The 12,912-nt window shown below is 48.8% G+C and overlaps 2 protein-coding genes across 2 annotated transcripts; both read left to right on the top strand.

Annotated features, from left to right (window-relative positions):
• Nucleotides 1–5,256: 5,256 nt before the first annotated feature.
• Nucleotides 5,257–6,769, top strand: LOC147987910 (uncharacterized). Its single transcript, XM_087542544.1, has 2 exons — nt 5,257–6,515; nt 6,738–6,769. The coding sequence occupies exons 1-2, from the start codon at nt 5,351–5,353 to the stop codon at nt 6,767–6,769; spliced, it is 1,197 nt and encodes a 398-aa protein (XP_087398670.1). The 5' UTR covers nt 5,257–5,350.
• Nucleotides 6,770–10,101: 3,332 nt separating this feature from the next.
• Nucleotides 10,102–11,763, top strand: LOC125534536 (cationic peroxidase SPC4). The gene is made up of 2 exons (XM_048697733.2): nt 10,102–10,492; nt 10,899–11,763. Exons 1-2 carry the CDS (start codon nt 10,208–10,210, stop codon nt 11,670–11,672), a joined length of 1,059 nt encoding a protein of 352 aa, XP_048553690.1. The 5' UTR covers nt 10,102–10,207; the 3' UTR covers nt 11,673–11,763.
• The last annotated feature ends 1,149 nt before the right edge of the window (nt 11,764–12,912 follow it).

Genomic DNA, 12,912 nt, shown 5'->3' with positions numbered 1-12,912 from the left:
CGACGCGGCGACGCCTGTGGGTGCCGACGGACCTTCCTCAAGGGTGTCGGGTACACCCCTCCCCTCACTGCCCCCCCCCCCCCCGCCGTACCGGGGGAAACCCTAGGACTAGTCCGGATAGCAGCGGCATCGTCGTCGACTCCTTCTTGAAGGTGTTGCTTGGTACGCGGTGCTTCGGGTGCTGGGAACGTGGTGGTACTTCTCCGGAGGGTGCAGCGGTCGCCGATCATCTTCGTTTCGTCGATCTGCCGTTGTTGGTATTTGTTTCTCTTCCTTTCTTCTTTGTTTTCCTTTGGGCTTGTTTGTGATGCGGCCCCGGTACCTATCGTTGGATGTATCGGTGGTTGCTTTGTAATACAAAGGGGGACCCTTTTTCGTAAATATAACACGCAAGTGTATAGGTATTGGGTATATATATAATTTGCTATACACGGCGGTCATATCTGAAATTTGCAAAATAGGAACATACCAGTAATTAACGCTTTTATTACTTGTGAATCCTTGAGTGGAACTGAAGTTTCAAGTGGAGGCGGCGGCGACGATCATATATCTTCAAGTGGAACTGAAGATGCAATATTCTTTGATATTTCCAGAAAAGAGATGCAATGTCTCCATTCATATTCACGTTTCAACAGTTGTACAACGCAAAAGTACAAGTTAGTTCATCAGCTATGGAGAGGGAGCCAGTGGCGCCGTCTCTTTTTTTTCTGGTGTTTCCTCCGACAGCCGTCCTCGCGCGCATGCATGATCGCTGAAGCATCGCTCAGCTGCCGTCTCTCCCACGCGGCACCTACTGCTATTATCTCTCTCCCTCCCATGAGCGTCTACTAGGGGTGAGCTGCCGCTGCTGCTTTATCACCCTCCCTGGCTGCAGCAGCATCTCTCTCTCTCTCTCTCCTCCTGACCATCGATGCTGCGGTGCCTGCTGCTCTTTCTCTCATGCCACAGAAGCTTCTCTCTGGCAACGATGGCTGTTGCTCCTCCTCTTGTCTGTCTCATAGCCAAAACACCAGGTTTTGGAAAAATATTAGTGTGCATCAATTTGAAATCTGAATTTTGTTATTGTTATGACAAATGGTGGTGTGATGTGAGTTTAATGCGCAGAAATCTTCACTAAAATATGCACGTACTGTATTTTAATGTTGTAATTTCATGCTCTCTATCTGTTTGTTAATATGTCTACAAAAACAACATATTTTTTATGTTTTGTCCTTTTAAATCAATCTAATATTTTTGGACAGCTGCATACAATCTTCATCGTTAAGTAGAAAAGAGATATAAAACTTTTTAGAGTTGCAAAACATGAATCTTATAACTGTGTATCTCCTTTTTTCTAGAAAATGATTCTTCCTCCACTTTTTTGTCCATCTACTGCTGCTAAACTACGCAACCTGCAATTCATGGTTTGGAGTCCATGTGCTACGCAGACAGGGACGTCGCTGCATGCAGAGCTGCCATCTACAACATGCACAAGGTTGAGAGCTATCCGGGTTATGATCAGATAAGGATTAAATACTGGGTGACTTACTCGGTGCCTGTTCTACTTGAGATGATCCACCACATCTAATTAGCAGATTAGGACATTGGATAGTGAATTTTTAGGTGGTATATCTGAGATACATTGGTATCAAAATAAATTTTTACCATACTCTGTACTATGCTATTCCATCGCTCCGAGACGGCACTCCCGAATGTCTCCATTCCACCTTCATGGCGACCAAATTCCTTTCCTCCTGTTTTGCAGGCATATGCAGGATCGCCCTGAAAAACTGGTTGCTCTGAATCGCCCCTAAAAACCATTCGACATGACATCCACACCTGTGCACTCGAGGGCTACGCCCGAAGATGACAAGGGGACTATATTGATGAAGTGTGTATGGCGGCGCCAAGGCGGCGTGACAGCTTGCGCAGCGGAGTCACACGAGGAACCAACTGAAGAGGTCGAGGGAGAGCTTATGTAGCGAACACGTCAGCTGGGTTGGCTGGCGCACCGCTCTAGCATGGTCGAGCTGGTGGCTTTATCCGTGAGGCACTCGCCGGCATGAAACAAAAAGGCGGCACTTGGGGAGTTTGTTGTGAATAATAAGGAAATGCACCGCCTCATATGTTAATACATGATTTTTGATGGACCACATGAAGATGCATGTCACACCAACACAGAATTACAAGTCGGTGCAGCGATGGTCTCGAAGTATTTTTTTTCGATTTACAACCTTTTGAATTTTTTCCGTGGTAGGCACAACGTGGTATGCTAGAGTGTGATGATCAAGCTCACCGTCTTTAGACAGGCCATGTTTCGCCTTTAGACCGGTCATGTTTATCATACAGAGAGAAAAAGTGGCAACACAGATGGCTCACTAGAGATGTGCGACTGTTTGTTTCTCCCATTACAACAAACGGGCATGTTTGCTAGTAAAGATAGAATTGACTAGTTTTCGGTTTTCTCATGTTTAGAAATAGAAGGAGTTCTATCCTGGTTTTGCTCATGTCTTGCAAACTGTTCCGCCACACTCAATTTTCTATTCTAGGAGTGATGAGCTCTGCCGGCGACATGGTTGTGTGCATCGCTCAATACAGAGGTTGGTGGTTATTCTTCTTTTTGACAAAAGCTCAGCCGGTGGCAAATATACAATGTCACGTCATATGGCACAGCAAGTAATGCCGCCAATGCCAACACAGTATGCTCACGTAGGCTGCATCCACTCTAGAGGCACCGCGGCGAGGCGGGTGACGCGGTAGGAACTGTGCAATGCGGCCCATCTCTCCGTGTTCATCAAGTCGGACGAGGCGTCGGGCTGGGTCGGCTACCACCTAGACCTGGCCGCGGCCTGGGCTATCGACATGTCCGTCAGCATCGCGGAGACAATCATGCGGTGCCGTTGCATCGACAGCGACACCTTCGTCAATGCCGGCAAGGGCAAGGCCACCGCCAGGGCACCACGAGCGTGGTCGTCATTGATCGTGGCAGCCCTCCGCACCGTGTAGGATGAAGCTAACCGGCTCCGCCACGAGCGCCAAGCGGCAGACGAACAAGGCTGTCGCGGCGGTCCTGGGCCCTTCCTTCGCTGGATGCACGATGATGGCACATAAAGCGATAGTGGTGTGGCCGGGCAAGACGGCTAAGCGTACAAGATGTTCGCATTCGAAAAGTTAGCCTCCTAGTATTTTTTTTCTTGTTCTTTAGTTAAACGGTTGAAACATCGGCCGTTTTATGTAAACTATGTCCGAACATTAATGAAATTCATCGCGTGTGATTTCATTTGTCTAGTATTCAATTCGGTTTAAAATGTATGCACGTAGTTTTGGATGGCCGGCTTCTGCATCAGTGTCCGCAGACTGGTGTCCGGTTTGAGATGGAGATGCCCTAACCTCTTGTTTTATTTATTTAATTTTAGAATCCGTCGTAACCTCTAGTTTTTTTTTAGAATATCGTAACCTCTAGTTAGTTGCTGGGTACGGGAGGTCCTATGTGACGCATTTTGCGTCAAACTGCTGCGGTATCGCACAGGCGCACCTCCTTGACGGGCTTTGTGGGCCACGCGCGGGCGTTCTCTTTCAACGCGCCGTGAGAAAAAACCATAAAAAGAGTGCCGTGGTGGAAATCGAACCCGAGATCTGCAGCACGCAAGGTCAAGTACCTAACCAGTGCACCCGGCTGCTTTGGTGGAAATATAACAGCGCGACTGTTAAAGGAACAAACAACAGCGGCAAACTTTGTTGTCTAAATCTGGCAGCTCAGTTTATATAAACTGTAGGGAGCGAAAGATTTAAATTTTTTTTGAAATTTCGAACAGAATTTTTATTTTTCACAAAATTCAATGTTTTTTGAAAGTCTAATACAATTTGTATGACTTGAACATCTTTCGAAATCTCAAACCATTTTTCAAAAAAGGAACAAAATTGAAAATGAGTACATTTTTTGAAAGTACTAATAACTTTTTGAAAATGTGAACATTTTCGAAAAAACAGGAACGAAAAATGGGAAACACAAACATTTTATGAAATTCCCCCAAAAAAATCTAATTAGTGAAAAAAATATGAAAACATGAACTTTTTAAGTTTCAGAACAAATTTTGAAAAACATTTTTTGAAAAACACATACATTTTATGAAAATTGCCCAAAACATTTGAATGTGCGCACAAAATTTAAAAACATAACCATTTTGGTTTTGGTTTTCTGAAAATTGCCTAAAATGTTTTTGGTTTTGTGAATAAAACATTAAAAGGTGAACAGTTTCTGAAACGATGCGAACAATTTTTGAAAGCACGAACAATTTTTGAATGTTAAGAACAAATTTTGAAATGGAGAACAAATTTGGAAGCTCGAACAATTTTTGAAAGCACGAACAATTTTTGAATTTTGAGTACAAATTTTGAAATGGAGAACAAATTTGGAAGCTCGAACAATTTTTGAAAGCATGAACAATTTTTGAATGTTGAGAACAAATTTTGAAATGGAGAACAAATTTGGAAACTCGAACAATTTTTGAATGTTGAGAACAAATTTTGAAATGGAGAACAAATTTGGAAAGCTCGAACAATTTTTGAAAGCACGAACAATTTTTGAATGTTGAGAACAGATTTTGAAATGGAGAACAAATTGAGAAGCGCGAACAATTTTTGAAAGCACGAACAATTTTTGAATGTTGAGAACAAATTTTGAAATGGAGAACAAATTTGGAAGCGCGGACAATTTTTTAAAGCACGAACAATTTTTTAATGTTCAGAACAAATCTTGAAATGGAGAACAAATTTAGAAGCGCTTCCAAATTTGTTCGCGTCCATAGCCACTGTATGAAACAAATTTTAGAAAACAAGAACATTTTTTGAAAAAATAGGAACATTTCTTTGCGTTTTCGGAAAATCCTAAACATTTTGTAGAACTGCGAACTTGTGTTGAAAAAGAAAAAAGAAACAAAAAGAAAAACAAAAAGAAAGGAAAAGGAAAAGAAACAGAAAAAAGAAAAAGAAACAGAAAAGTGAAAAAAAAACCGGAAAACCGATAAAAGAAACGAAAACCCGGTTCAGGGAACCTTCTAGAAGGTTCACAAAACCGGATTGGGCAGTTCCTAACGTATCTACCTAAGTGGGCCGGCCCAAGCAGCGTCGCTCGGTCGTTCCCCTGTGCGAAGCGGCGGCATTTTGCCGCAATGAGCGGCCAATAGGAAATTCCGCTGGGTACACGCACGCACGTGATAGAGAGAAATGGGGAGGGAGATGGGCCAGATGCTAGGCCGACGAGCCCATGCACAAACACGCATCACAGCTCCCTTCCAGAATACTTCGTCGCCGAGTCGCATACGCTGGCGGCTAGGGTAGCCAAAAATATCTCAAAAGATCAGATCGATAGATGCCCTTGCCGGCGAAGCGCCCTCCGGCGACCGATGCGGCCGCCTCCATCCCGGGCGCCGACGACGTGTTTCCGCTGGCGTCCATGCCCGCTGACTTGGTCGAGCTCGTTGGCTGGCTGGTGCTTGCGGACGACGATCTGCGAGGCTACGTCCGCTTCCGCTCCGTGTGTACGCACGTGCGGTCCAGCACGCCATGCCCGCGCGCAAATGGCATCGCCGTCGCGCGCTTCCACCCACGCCGGTGGACGATGCTGCCCGAGGGCCACGAATTCCACCTTGAAGATGGCCGGATGCGTTTCCTCAACCTTGACACCGGAGCGTTCGTCCGCCCCCGGCTCCCTCTTCTCGACGACCACCGCGTCCTCTGTCCGGTCGACGGCCTCCTACTCCTGCAGCGGAGCCGGCAACACGATAATGAAAACAGCGATGATGTTTGCCTACTTCACCCCTTCACTGGGACCGTTGCCAAGTTCCCGCCAATCACATATGTCACGATGAGCTTGGGATCAATCCATTGGAGTTCCCGCATGAACCGTCCTTACTTGTCGCCAGGCAGGGTGACCGCTTCCTTGAGCATTGGTGCTGACAGAGTTCCCATGCTCATGATCATGCTTCTAGATCTGCGGCGCATACTATTTGCTACCACCAAGGACAAACAATGGAGTTTCTCGGCCTGGAGCTTCTCCCCAGATAACAGCATCATATCATCCCAAGGAAAATTTTACATGCTCCACAAGCCCACGCCAAGCACAGATGAACTATGGATTTTTCAGATCGACCCGCCTCGCCACGAGAAGACGTCGGTATTAACTTCATCTTCGTTTTCGTTTCAGCCACCAAAGGTGATCACCATATTATGTCCCAAGGCCAAGATCCGCAGCCCTTTTGAACTGGTAGAATGTGACTCAAAGATCTTGCTCGTCGGTTCCAGCAGCGATCACTCCAAGCGCATGCTGGTGTACAGCATAGCGGATCTCATCCATGGAAGACTTGTCCCATTAAAAAGCATCGGGGGCAATACTCTCTTGATTGATATTGCAAGCAGTGAAAGTGTCATCAGAAGGAGCTTGAGTGTCGGTTTTATGGCCGTTCCTACCATTACAGGTGACACCATTGTACGCAGGGATCTTACACGTTATAGATATCTTGAACAGTATCACCTCGGTAATGTCACTTGGTCATCAAGAGCGGTGGTGTGCACGAAACATAATGCGTACTGGCGTTGCACCTGTGGCCTCATTAACCATATCTACGGCGTCTGCCATTGTTTTTTTTATTAATCAGTGAGCTATTGTAGTTGTTTTTGTCCTAATTTACTTGAGTACTCAAAAACTGTAGAATCATTTTTTATTAGCACCTATATATTGTATGTATGCGTCCATGCAGGAACCACGGATGAACAATCCTTCCGTAGCTAGTGCCGAACAGAGGAGATTGTACTGTGACGAGGTATGGGTGGTGCTGCTTGTTTATTATGTGTAGATTTGCATTCTTCTCATGCATGGAAAGATGATTCACTTTATTCCACAATTATATGTAGAGCCCCTTTTTTATGCCAAAAATACACGTAGCCTTGCTGTGCATGTAAGGTGTAGGTAAAAAAGCACTGGTCTTTATTATTGCAATCATACACATATGAGATGAATGAATCAATTATCCCCAGCCCTAGCAATTGTTATGCAAAAGGGTGAGGATGTGAGAGAACTCCGCTTCGTAAAGTTGAAACCGCTCGAAGCGAAGTGAATTGGAAAACGGGACTCTCAGCCCGAACCAAACAAAGACTGTCTTAGGTAAAAAAAACGATTGGAAACGGTGCTTTCCGATACGAGAAAACGAATACATCACGGAAGCTGAACCAAACGCGTCGTTTGTTTCCTTCGCATCTCCATTCATAGTACTTATTCGTAGTTCACGCTTCACGGTTCCTCGAATCCTTGCTCGGAACATAACACATTTTTAACATTTGCTTGGAAACACAACTTACTAGCAGTGATCTCTACCAAATAAGTATCATTTGCCACACGTCTATATTTCATAGCTTATAACTTGAATTTTAGATATCTGCATATAAGGCCAACTCCATCGTGCGACCCCATCCTGTCCGATCCCATCCGTTTGGGGTAAAAAGGACAAACCAGATAGCCCAGCGCGTGAAAGCAAACGGACTTTTGTATGTTTTCTGTCCGCTTTCGACCCATCCCCGGCCCAAGTTTGCGCCGATTTTAGGGTGAAACGGACAGCGCGCGGACGGGCGGGACGCGCGCGCTTGTCCTCCCCTGGCCCGCCTATCGGTGTCATAAAGCAACCCCCCCCCCCCCCCCCCCGCACCCCATTTGGCGCCATTTCCCCCAAACCCTCCAACGTCCCTCCTGCCGCCCCCTCCCACCCCCGTCCATGGCCGACGCCCAGGGGAATTCTGACGGCCTGGCCGTCGACCCCCCCCCCCCCCCCCCAAAAGGTGAAGAAGAAGGCGGCCAAGGCGCCAAGGAAACCGCGGTCGGAGTGCACGCCGGAGGAGATCGCCAAGTTGGACGCGGAATCGGCGAAGAGGAGGGGCCGAAGAGTGGTCGTCAACGTCAATGCCGCCGCGGCCAAGTTCGCCGCCGAGCGCGATGCAATGGAGGCCGTGGTCAACGAGATGGGGGACATCGTCAACAAAGCGCACACCCTTCTCATACTTGGCATGTGCCGTCCGGACGGTTTCCATGCAGCAGTCGTCGGCCCGGCGAGCACAGGTTCGTCGGTCGCCCGGCCTCCGCACTGCCAGTCGCGGACCACGCCCATGTCGCCCGACTTTCCCCCGCCAAGGCACGACGGCCAGACTCGTTTGTCGGGGTCGCCGGACATTGGCGTGATCGCGCCGTCCACACCGCGCCCCTCGGCCGTCATCGACATCAACGTCACGCCTGGGTCTAGCAGCGGCGGCCGGCCGGCCGTCAAGATGCAAAGAAAGCAAGCACGTGCACCATGTCAAGATGCAAAGAAAGCGAGCCATTGTTCATCGACGAGCTCACCCAAAGAGCGAAAGCACAAAAAAGGAGGAAGAGCATTCGCATGAGTTCATATACACAAGATGAGGACAAGTTGATTTGCCAATGTTGGCTGGAGATTAGCCAAGATCCGAAGACCGACGCGCAACAAAAGGGCCTTGTTCTTTGGATGAGAGTCCACAAAACATTCCATGAAAGGAAGATGTTTGAGCCCCCTATCAAATGACAAGCAACCATGGCATCACCTCGATTCAAAAGAGATGGTTGTTCATCCAACAAGAGTGTAACAAGTATTGCGCCGCACTTGAGAGTGTTGAAGCACGGCCCGTGAGTGGTCTCGGCATTGAGGACATGGTATGCTCTCCTTATCCTAGTCCTTTTCCTTGCTACGACCATGTGAGACTTCGGCCTTGTATATGTTTGCATGTTCAATTGTTGTTGATCATGTGGTGTAGGCATTTCAATCTTTGGAAGCATTCAAGGCCCGGCACAATGACAAGCCATTCACTCTTACACATTGTTGGACGATCATCAACAATTGCCCTAAGTTCAAGGATCAATGCCGTGAACTGCAAAGGAAGCGAGGCAAGAAGACGGCCAAGTTCGCTGGAGGTGGAGATGGCGAAGCGTTGAAGAGGCCGAGGGGCAAGACCAACTCCAAGGTGGACGACATACGTGATGCCTCATCCATGGCCTTGCATGACACTTTGCATGGCATGATGTCTCAAAAGAATATGAGGGACGAGAAGAAGCGGCAAAGTAAGGACGAGCAAATGAAGCAATACCTAGAGCTTCAAAGGAAGAAGCTTGAGATGGAGGAGGCGGCCAAGAGGAGGAAGATCTGCATGGAGGAGGCGTCCCGGCAAAGGCAGATCGACATCGAGGCCGCCATTGTCTCGGCCAGGCAGAGGCAGCTCGAGATCGAGGCCATCAATGCCGCAACCAAAGTAGAGGAGGTGGCCTTTGCGATCATGAGCGTGGACTTGTCCAAGATGAGCAAGAAGACGAGGGCCTGGTTCGAGGCCAGGCAGAAAGAGATGTTGGACGCCGACGGCCTGAACTAGGTCGTCCGATCGGCCGTAGCCATTCTTTTTGGAGGCTGGCATGGGTACCGTCCGCCCGCTGGGCTGCTGGCTGTGTGCCGGTGAGAAAAACATTCATTTTGGAGGCCGGCTGTGTTGCCGGCCGCTGGCTGTGTTGCCGGTGAGGACAACTATTCATTTTGGAGGCTGGCTGTGTTGCGGCGATGGACGTGTAAGCCGCTGGCTCTGTTGTCGGCGTGGACTAGGGCCGCTGGCCCGATGAACTAGGGCTTGTCATTTGAAACGTTGCTCTCTTTTTAAAATAAAGACGGACAAAATGAGGCAAACGGATGCGGCCGCGCTGGGCACACGATCACCGCATCTCAGGACACGCTTGAATATGACTCTACTGCCCTACCCTAATGGATAGAATCGGACAAAACGACGTCTGTTTGGGGTCACGCGGTGGAGTTGGCCTAACTACTGGCCTCGGCGTACTGTTCGTTGACATGCCACGAGCAGAAACACGGGATCCGGGAGCTTGGTCGGCACAAGTACATTACGCACATGACTTCTGCAATCTGCATCACCACGTACGTGATCAAGCATGTGCACTTGGATCGTGGTGTAGCTTGCCACCTACTCGATCTCGTTTTGGATCTCTGCTCCCGCTTAATTACTCCGACGACTTTGATGTCAAGCATCGATCGATCGATCATCTAGTTCCTCTATAAATAAGGGCATCTCGTTGACGTGAGGAAGCCACACTCCATTGCAGCTAGTGCCAAAGTAGCACTAGTACTCTGCAGGCACTAAGCTCATCAAGGTAGCTTAGCTAGGATCAATGGCGTCGAGCAGGACAGCAGCGATGCTGGTCCTCGTGGCCGCGGTGCTGTGCCCTGCAGCCTTGTCCAAGCCGTCGGCGGCGTTCATCTCTATGCCCACCGACCACGTCGGTGGCCGTATTCCTCCCGTCTCCCCCGCCGATGGACTCGCCTTCGACTTCCATGCCGACTCCTGCCCGCAGTTGCAGGACGTGGTGCGCTCCGCCGTGGAGACCGCGCTCCAGAGCGAGATCGCCCTCGCCGCCGGCCTCCTTCGCATCTTCTTCCACGACTGCTTCCCTCAGGTAATTTAATCCAGCTAGCTAGATCTCATATTAAAGGAAAGTGTGATCTATCTAACTGATGGCAAAGATGGTAATGGTACTCCCTTCGTCCGAAAAGACTTGTCCCAATTTTGTCTCTTAAATGGATGTATCTAGCACTACCTTGATGCTAGATACATCTATTTGAGGGTTAATCTTTTTCGGACGAAGAAAGTACTATAGTAAGATTCGTCACAATGAAAAATAATATTTTTATTAACATATTACCTTGGTCTTAAAGTTTTTGTTTTAGATTTGTCCAAATACAGATATGTCTAGATACAAATCTAAGATAAGAATTTTAGGAGCGTAAAATGTACGCATATATATCGACTAATGGTAAAAAAAATAAATATTTGAGAGCATAATTTGTTTCGTGGTTGTACAGGGCTGTGACGCGTCGGTCCTTCTGACGGGAGACGGCAGCGAGCTCCAGTTGCCGCCGAATCTGACGCTCCAACCGCGGGCGCTGCAGCTCATTGAGTCCATCCGTGCCCAGGTGCACGCCGCCTGCGGACCCGTCGTCTCCTGCGCCGACATCACGGCCCTCGCCACCCGCGATGCCGTTGCCTTCTCCGGGGGTCAGGGCTACGACGTGCCGCTCGGCAGGCTCGACAGCCTCGCGCCGGCGCCGAGCTCGGCCGTCTTCGATCTCCCCCAGGCCAGCTCCAACGCCTCCACGCTCATCGACGTCTTCGAGACCCGCAACCTCGACAATGTCGACCTCGTCGCGCTCTCAGGTGGCCACACCATCGGGAAGGGCCACTGCAGCTCCTTCTCCAACCGCTTCTCCGAGGACTCCGACTTCGTCCGAAGCCTCGCCTCCAACTGCTCCAGCGACTTCAACCGGCTGCAGGACCTCGACGTCACCACCCCGGACGTGTTCGACATCAAGTACTTCACCAACCTGCAACAGGGCAAGGGGGTCTTCACCTCCGACCAGAAGCTCACCGCGGACTGGCGCACCGAATGGGTTGTCAACGGCTTCGCCGGGAACCATTGGTGGTTCTTCGGCCAGTTTGCTGCTTCCATGACCAAGCTCGGGAATCTCCAGGGGCCCCAAGGAAACGTCGGCGAGATCCGTCGCAACAGCTGCTTCGTGCGCAATGGACAGAGCATCCTCACCACCACCAGCGACGAGGGGCTCGCCGCCTCTGCTTGAGATCACCGATGTTAGCGAGATTAATGTCTTAATAAGAGCTCGCTAGCTAATGTAGCCCATGTTATTCTAGATTTACTCTTGTTTAAAATCATATTATAGCACTTTGTTCTGGGACTCCTAAAAGGCGCGCTTCGCCTCGGTGTGCTATAATTCTTTTATAGGGCCAAAACAGTATTTTTGTCTGCGGGTGCGACGAAGATATTCTCGAAATGCACAAAAACACGGTGTCCAATCCAACAGCTCCACCTGCACAGTGGCGGAGCGTCGTGGGAATAATTTCGGGCCCGGGCCCCCCTTTCAGGAGGAAAATTTACCAAATACACTTACTAATCTACTAATTACTCTATTAATCCTCCGGCGTATCTGATCACCCTAGCCTTTTTTTATGTCATACACACTCATTTGGCTCCCCCTAATATTTGATTCACGCTCCGCCACAGCACCTGCAGCACCCCGCACGCACAATTCGGCGCCCTAATTTGCAGCCCCGTAGCTCACGCGCACACCCGTGCGTTAATTTTTTTTTGAGCATGCTCTACTTTACAGCGACTGCATGAGTGATGTTTTTGTCTCCAGCGTAAAAAACGAGGTGTTTTTTGCGTGTGAGGCAATTTCGGGGTGCCTGTTAGAGATGCTCTAATTGTCTAATTACTCGTCTTTTTTTGAAAACATACATAGTGGTTATGCAACTCAGATCCACCCAACGAACGTGAGTAATTTAACCGGAACCGTACTAGGATCCCACAGTCGTACGTCCAGCTAGCTTTCAGTCAAATGCATGCATTTCTCAAATGAGAAAAATTTGGAAAAACCTTGAATTGGTAGAGGAAGTCTGAATTTAACCTTGATCTCTCAATCCCTGAACCGGAGCCGGAGACTAAGGACCCGATCCACACCGTGCTCTAGCTCACCGCCCATGAAGCTCGGCGTGCATCATCTGTGAGTGCGGCCCGGTACTTACTGATGAGGAGGAGCAGCCGCGGCCTGTTGCTGCCGCTCGTCAGCCCAACCCGTATGCCTACTTCGAGGATCTCTCGTCCCTTAGAGTGTGAAGAGGACATCGACACATGGAGGAGGAAGACGACGACGGCGGCGAGGGCGGCGACTAGACGGCGCCGGCCACTGAGTAGATTAGGTAGTGTCTAGGTAGCAATGTTATTGTTTATTTTGAAAATGTTGTTAAACAATATTTTTCGTCACTAATTATAGTTCTTATAAAATTATCTTGCTGAAACATGCG

This window comes from Triticum urartu, chromosome 2A (assembly GCF_056163025.1).
Source record: "Triticum urartu cultivar PI428250 chromosome 2A, HENAU_Tu73, whole genome shotgun sequence".
NCBI classification, from domain to species: domain Eukaryota; kingdom Viridiplantae; phylum Streptophyta; class Magnoliopsida; order Poales; family Poaceae; genus Triticum; species Triticum urartu.
The sequence above is the reverse complement of the archived record's forward strand: the minus strand, read 5'-3'. Positions and strand labels throughout refer to the sequence as shown.

Excerpts from the sequence above, each read along its gene's own strand:
- LOC147987910 (XM_087542544.1), top strand. The coding sequence starts at position 5,351 with ATGCCCTTGCCGGCGAAGCGCCCTCCGGCGACCGATGCGGCCGCCTCC. Across the intron at positions 6,516-6,737 it reads TCTTGAACAGTATCACCTCG|GAACCACGGATGAACAATCC; the intron begins GTAATGTCACTT and ends GCGTCCATGCAG.
- LOC125534536 (XM_048697733.2), top strand. The coding sequence starts at position 10,208 with ATGGCGTCGAGCAGGACAGCAGCGATGCTGGTCCTCGTGGCCGCGGTG. Across the intron at positions 10,493-10,898 it reads TCCACGACTGCTTCCCTCAG|GGCTGTGACGCGTCGGTCCT; the intron begins GTAATTTAATCC and ends GTGGTTGTACAG.